Source organism: Halichoerus grypus, chromosome 5, assembly GCF_964656455.1.
Source record: "Halichoerus grypus chromosome 5, mHalGry1.hap1.1, whole genome shotgun sequence".
NCBI classification, from domain to species: domain Eukaryota; kingdom Metazoa; phylum Chordata; class Mammalia; order Carnivora; family Phocidae; genus Halichoerus; species Halichoerus grypus.
In genome coordinates, this window is record NC_135716.1 from 105,328,434 (window position 1) to 105,336,025 (window position 7,592).

Consider the following 7,592-nt stretch of genomic DNA (forward strand, 5'->3'; position numbering starts at 1 on the left):
GACGGTGACATCTGCTTTCGCAAATACTCATAAGATATTTGGACAAATGAGATATGGATGTGAAAGTTTTATATATATATCTATTTTTAAAGCCCAAGTTCCAGTGACAATAGGTGCTGTTATCGTTATTAATCTTGGAATTCTTTCACTTAAGAGACGTCCTTTATGTTCTAGATCTGCGAGCATAGGTTGATTTTGAGTAGCAGTTGTAGCTTATTTGAACACGTTGCACCCCTATGTCAATCACAGGCGCAATTACACATGGAAAACTTGGTGCTTAGGACAGGAACCAATTTTGAGTTCCATTCAGAGCTTCAGAGAATAACCTGGTTCCGTGTCTCCAAGGGCTTGACTGAATCCACTCAGTCACTGGGGGATTTTATGGGAAAAAAACCATAAGTATAGATCACACTCAAACTGCTCCTATGGCCTCTTAGGAAGGTGGACATCCTACAGGCTTCCTGGTGAGGGAACTTGTGGAGGCAGTAAGTTTTCAGGGAGTCTCTTCCCCCAGTGACATCACTGTCACTGAAATAAGTTAAAATATTTGTATTTTATTTTAAGAGAAGTGAGGCCGTTTGAGACTGGAGATGAGGGAGTAGAAGCCCTGTTTGAGTTTTAGCCAGAACTCTGCGGCACCTGTTTATACTCTAGTTAGACTTCAGAGCTTAGACTCTGTTTATTTCAGTCCAAGTTTTGTAAAGAAGCAGCTTTTGTCTTTTAACCATCTGGTACTATTCAGAAGGTTCCTGGGGATCCTTGTCAGGAGAGGTCTTTGCAAAGTAGCATTATCATTCTGTAGCACGCTGGAAAAACCTCACCCTGTTATCAAAAAGCAGTTTCCTTAATAACTATCAAAATTATTATACCTCATCACATGCTCTCCTTTGTGGGTGGGCTATTATGTTTGGCAAAGAAACATGGTACAGCACATTTTGTTTGAAGAAACCTTTCCCTCTCTGGGAGAAGCAGGCAATCTCAGTATGGCACTGTGGAAAATTGTGCAGAGGCTTGATTGTTTGAATATCCTAGCACAAGACTTTATTTAGGAGATTTCTGCGTCTCCATGTACCATTGTTATGTGAATGCCTTTCGATGCCCAGGACAAATTAGAAGTGCTTCCTGTAACTTTGTCTTAACCATGAGGTACTTCTGAACAAGGGTGCCTTATGCATTTTTTTAGCCATTATTATTTTAAGAAGTCCTTAGAACTCTAAATGATGTAATGATCCAAACACACGTGAGGGTATACCTTTAGGAAGATCCAGGCTGCTTGGTCTCGTTTTCACTCTCCCATTTGTACCGGCAGAATGAACGGGGGAGAAATGTATATGGCGGGCCTAGGACATAGAAGTAGGGCTGGTTTCTTGGGCAAGTGACTTGTGAAGACGTACTTGACACCACACTGAGAAGGGCCCAGCACTTCATTTAATGCTGTGCTGGGGCCACGTTGATATTCTGAATGCTTTTTGAGCAAGGGTGTGCATATTTTCCTCGTGTACTGGCCCCATAAATTATGAAGCAGGTCAGGCTTTGAAGCCATCTACTGTCTTATTAACTGCTAGAAGATCCCAGCTATCGACAAAAAGGGAACGGGATGAGGTGCGGTGTCCGGTGACAGGCTACACATGCTAAAGAAATAACTAGAACCTGTGTGTGTTTGTTCTTGTTTTAATGTTGGTCTTCATATTAGATGGATTTCTGTTTTATGCAAAGAATTTTCTGCCTCCCAAATTCCTATGTTTACAAGTCTAGAAAAAATTCTTTGGGAGTAGAAAGAAATAGGGAGTGGATCTGGGGAAATGTGAGAGCTCCTTATTATTTTGCGTCACGAGCAGCTTTGGCCGGCAAATCTGGCTCTGTTGCTCAAATTCCAGCGTCAGGACTTTATATGGCTCCCTTCCAAATGGAGTCAGTCCTCGGCAGGTGCTTGTTGTTGTGATTAGTACCGTTGTCTAAATTTTGACAGAGCTCACCTCTTTCACATCTATGCTTAAATGTCACCCTGTCTGTGAGGCCCATCCTGCCAATGCCACTGTGATTCACGGCCTACTCCCACCTACTCCTGATTTCCCTTATTTCACTTCCTTTCATTTAAATACATAAGGCCTGGCACACAGTAGGTGCTCAAGCACCATTAATTAAATAAAGGAATGAGGGAATGAGTTGATAGCACACATTCCTAGCAATTAAAGATAAACTTTGATGAGAATAAAAATGTTGACTTTATTCTTATCCCTTTACTCCCCAGCTGGCTCTCTTCTCTGAAAAATTGATTCTCGTTCTCAGAATTCTTCTGGGGTCAGCACCAAACTGCTGTTTTTATGATCTCTAGCCAGTTTAAGGACTAGGAGCTTTCCAGTCTGAGTGTCCCCATGTTATTTAGGAACTGGATTTTCTAAGGTCATAGTGGGAATGGAGATAAGATAATGCGTTCCTCGCGGAGGAGGAGGCCGAGTGCATATGGAATATTCCTAATCCTAAGGGGATCTTTCTCTTTCTGGGGGGAATTCATCTGGGTTTTTTCACTGGTTTTATTGTGGGCCAAGTTTCTTTCCAGAGAGGAGTTCTGTCGGGATAACTGTCAGTCCTTCATCTCACTCTTCCTGAGGATGCTGGAAATATTGGTGTCGTCTATCCCAGTAATATTAAAAGTGAAATTCAAATTACTAGTCTATGTCAACAGCTCTTCTTTTGTATAAAAACCGGCTATTTGTTAAAATATGTACTAACTCGAAAAGAGTCTCAGGAGACTTTTCATCTAATCAGTTTGAAGCAGTCCTGCTTTTGAGTTACAGCTAAAAACTGAACTCTTTGGCTGAGAGATACTTTGACGATTAATTCAGTGAAGGAAGTGTTGGTACATGGACAAAGTAATGAAGGAAGAATATGAGAGTACATGTATAAAATAGAATCCATGTTTGGTATACCCAAACTGATATATTGGCTTTTAAACAATCGTTTCTGTGTACTTTCATAAATTTTTTTTCTTTATTCTCTTTGAGTCTTTGAGAAGATTTCTGACAATCTAAAATTCAATTTCCTGAGAGGAGAAATGAATGACACAGTTACAGTATTAGTTCTCAATCCGAGAGCCTAAATGCCACATTCCATCTACTTACTGTGTTTAATCTATTTTTTTTTTTTTTTTAGAGGAACATGAGGATGGGCACTTGGTTCTGTCAAGTTATAGGCAGAGACATTTGGTGGAAATAATGACTGTTTGGACACTTGAAACCAGGTGGGATAAATGCAACAGTGAAGATCATCTCGTTTCACAGCGAGGAAATGGAAGAACAAATTTTAATACAAAAATCAAATAGATCTGAGAGTGTAAAAAGGTGTTTTTTTTTTCCCCTTTCCCTAACAAAGTCTGTGAGTTGCTGGGTTGGGTACATTGGAAAAGTCTTATGACTTTGTTCCTGAAGTATACAAACATTGTTTCTGTGAAAGGAAACAGGAGGGAAACAGTTAAAATGAGAAGATTGTGTCTGAGTTTTAGTTTCGGTCAGAGATTTTGAAGATTTTAAGTATTTCCCAAAGTGAAACAGTCCCAGCGGATTCTCTGGATACTGTATGTTTTCATTCTCCTGGGGGGGATGGGGCAGTGCTGAGGTGCTTCCTGGTAGAGCAAGGGTGGAGAAAGCTGGCATCTCCCGGGGTGTCTAGCAGGAGGTGAGTGGATGTGTTGTTTCCATGGACACACCATTGCTCCATTTTCCTCTCTAGGTTGTGACAAATTGGGACTGGGCTTCGCCTGGTGAGGTGGAGGCTAGTGTTAATTTATTCCCATAAACTTTCCTCCCAACTTTCCCCCCTATAACCTTCATATAACATATTACTTCCCAGGTAGAGTACTTTGTGATTACTTTGAGTAAGTAACTAGAGTTACTTTGGAGATTTGCTTAATTCCTTCTAATGGGATATGTTCAGGCTAATGGAATAATTCACAAGTAGGGATGTGTGTGTGTGTGTGTGTGTGTGTGTGTGTATGCGTTTGTGTGTGACTCATCAGAAAAAGCACACACCAGTATATTCAGGAACCTGCTTACTCTCTTGCCTGCTTGGAAGGCGTGATGCCTCTCGTTCTACCTCTATGTGCATTTGGAACCCTCAGTGCAAATTCCTGGTCTTCCTGAATAACTGTACGCATCGTAGCTGCAGACCACGCGCTGCTTCCGGAGGAGCTGTAAGGTGCGCTGGAGGTACCAAGGGCTTCAATAAGGCTGTGCTGCAATTCAAGAAGCTACAATGGGGAACAGCGGGCTTGTTGGGTATTTCTCCAGCTACATGATTTAGTTTCGTAAATTAGGAGGTAGGAGCAAAGGCTGAGCTTGTGCCCACAAAACTCACACAGTGTAATAAAGTAACCTTTAGACAACAGCTGTAATGCAAAAAGCCCATGCCAAAAACAACAGAGCAGGGCCCAGTTCCTGTCCCTTAAAGCCCGACAGCTGAAACGGTGGCTGAGTTTAAAGACAAAAAAAAAAAAAAAAAAAGAACAAAACAAAACAAACAATAGTTCCAAAGCAAAGTTTTCTGAAGAAAGGAAAATGTACTAATTAGAAGTTAGACATTTCAAAAGCATTGTCTTATGGAGAAGTGCCAACCTTATTGGTGGACGTCTGGACTTCTGGTTCCTCACTATTGGCTGAGAAAATGTTTCAACTTCTTGAATCCTTTTTGGGTGGAACTAAGACATTGTATCCATTTAGTAAAAATTCTAAATTTGGATTAGCATTATTATTTATGCTATGGGAACGAGAAGAGCAGAGAATAATATCCTCCTACCCACCCTGATTTAGCATCAGTTTTTAAAAAGTACTCATTTCTTCCTGACAGCTAATTTCAGTGGCAGAAAATGCTGAGAAATTGGGATGTGGATTTCCAAGTTTTTAGAAAATTATATCAAAAAATTGTAGCTAATCATAAATGACTGTACCACAGATTTCCAGGTTACTGCCAAATACAGGATTTTAGAAAATTAAAAAAAAAAAAAAGCTGGATCACTTAAGGAAAGTAGTTTATTTCTTGCTGCAATTCTTTCCCAGAACAAACGTAAAAAATGCACTATTTTCCTTCCCAGTATTAACGAGATATTTTCCAAACCCATTGCATTGCATGCATTGCATTCCTTTATCAGGATCTTACTCAGTTTGTGACTCTGCTGAAAACTGATATCTAAGAATTAATCTGATACGTGCTTTTACCTACTTTTCTCTTGTTTAATGCTTAGTTTAAGTACAACGACATTCATTTTAATTCTGTTAGGCTCTCTGGAACATACTACCACACTACAAATAAAAAGTTTCAAGTTGTTTTATCTCTTTCTCTCTCCCCCGTTTAAAAGAGTTTAACTTTTAGGTATATTCCTTGTTTTAAAAAGTCTCTAAGTTTTAATCTCATGTCTGGCAAATACCAATCGAAGGAGAAACTGCTTTTTTAAGGCACTGAGAAGGTGAATGACAGTGAACCAAACTGCCTCCCAAGCTTCTGAGTGCTCTTTAAAACGCCGGCCCGGTGTTTTTGCGAAAATAAAGAACATCGCCCTGCCCTCAGGTTCCGAAGCCCGAGAATGACAGAGGGTCACAAGGGTTAAGAGAGCGCCAGAGCCGCGTCCGTGAAGGGTGACAGTTCTGTTTTTCCACTCACAGGGGCTCGGCGGCAGGAGCACCCGCAACCTGTCTGCCGTTCCTCTAAGCAACCACCTCCTTGCGTTACAACTGGACGCAGACTTACTGTGATGGCCTGAAGTCTTTCCTTCACCAGCTCAGCTTCTTCCATTCTAGAAGTCAAGGGCAGGCAGACGGGTGCAGGAAGTCCAAAGCTACCATAAAGCGGGAGCGTCCTGGGGCAGAGGCGAGGGGTGACCGAGGAGCAGCCCTTCGCACCAGGGCAGGAAGGCAGAAATCCCCGGCGCGCCAGGAGCGCCTCTGAGCAGAGGTGCAGAGCAGGCCAGACAGACACATGTAATGAGAGTGTGCCGGGGAGGCAGACCCTGGGGCTGCCGGCGAGAGCTGACTGACAAGTTGGAACGGCAGCCGCACCAGCCCTTTTCCTTCAGGAGCTGCCAGCTCTTTGTTGTAATGTGCACAGTTAGCAAGGCACATTTTCTCATTAACTGTTCCTTAGCCAACTCATTATTTTCCAGGAGTGGCACGGCGAGCCCGGGAGCTGAGTGTGTCATCAGCCTCGGCTCCAGCGACAGCCAGCCATCTCTGGGTGTGCGTGGGTCTGTGTGTGTTTGCACAAAGCTTACCGGCACCCTCCTCCTGAGTTTACAAAGACAGGGCCTCGCCTGGACTGGCCGGGGCAAGCCACTCGCTTGCCTTTCTTCCTCTGACTGGCTTCAGACAATCATAATAAATGCTGGGGTGATCTTAGAACTTCGTATAGTGGTAAATTTACCTCAGGGCGTCCTTCCCTCTCCCTCCTCCTCCCACTTGAGCAGTTGCTTTCGAACTTTGGAATCTTGAGGTCATGGAGAAATTAAAGGTGTTAACGTGGCGCTTGGCCCACCGAGCGGCGTTGGGTGCGATTTAAACGTCAAGTACCACCCTTGGTTGTTTCTTGTCTTGGATTTCCACAGGACGCCGTCCTTTCTTGGACCTTATTCAGAAATGACACTCTCGGCTTTCAGGAAGGTGCCCATTTTGACCTCACCAGTGGTGCAAGAGAAAGGAGCGAGCCTTTGAAAGTGTGACCAGACATTCTGTAACTCATGCGGTCTGACATTGTGTGGGTGTTCCCTTGTCCTTTAGAAAAAGAAAGCCAAGCCCAGGGAAACTCTTAGCAGAGGCTGGAAGCTTTGCTAGTGATTTTGTTTTCTTTCCCTTATGATCTCTTTGATTAAATTTTGAGGTAGTAAACCGTAGTTACTGTCTACCTCGTTGTTACATTTTTGGATGCTAGCAAGCACCTTTAGATCAGCATTCAGCTGAACAGGTTAAAAGGACAAGCCGAACAGTGACCATACGGTTTAATTTCCTTCGCATTATTGATCATAATAATAATAGCTAATATTTGTTGAGTACTGTCTGTAGACAAATGTTCTCCATACTATTTATCGTGCAAGGTGCTGCTATTATCCCTATTTTACAAATGAGGAAACTGAGGCTCAGAGCTGTAATTTGCCACATAGCTAAAAATGGCAAACCCAGGATTGGTAGACTGACTTTATAACAGCCATTCATCAAGACCTGCCCAAAAAATGGGGCTGAAGGCTATATCAATCTTTATGAGAAAGAGTTGGACCCCCAGCCTCCTCCTCCATCTGGGTCCCAGAACACTTACATCTGAAAACAAACCCCTTAGGCAAAACTCCTTATGAATCTCTAGAGTAACTTAGTGGCCCTAGAGAGAAAAGATTTTTCCATATTGTCATGTAGAGCTACCTAGCCACAGAGTGAAACCCACCAGTTTCAAGAGTCTGAAATCCTACTTGAAAATAGTTTGTCCTTGTTCATACATACTCAAAAGAGACGGTTTGGGAAACTAGAGCATTGGAGAATTGATTAGGCATGGGCCAAGTTTGGTTACTATTGGATGGATACTCATGCTTAAAAAAAATCAAAACTTCAGAATTTTTGATT

General features: G+C 42.4%; 1 protein-coding gene across 2 annotated transcripts in view; it reads right to left on the reverse strand.

The window, feature by feature from the left end:
- PALMD (palmdelphin) overlaps nucleotides 1–6,587 on the reverse strand; it is a 52,180-nt gene extending 45,593 nt beyond the window's left edge. The window contains exon 1 of one of the 2 annotated variants that reach the window (XM_036069552.2): nucleotides 5,740–6,587. In XM_036069552.2, coding sequence (XP_035925445.1) covers nucleotides 5,740–5,784 — 45 coding nt within the window. In that variant the 5' untranslated portion in view covers nucleotides 5,785–6,587. Of the gene's footprint in view, nucleotides 1–4,610; nucleotides 4,688–5,739 lie in introns of those variants that run through there. The other variant, XM_078072715.1, reaches the window with a different exon arrangement.
- Nucleotides 6,588–7,592: the final 1,005 nt, after the last annotated feature.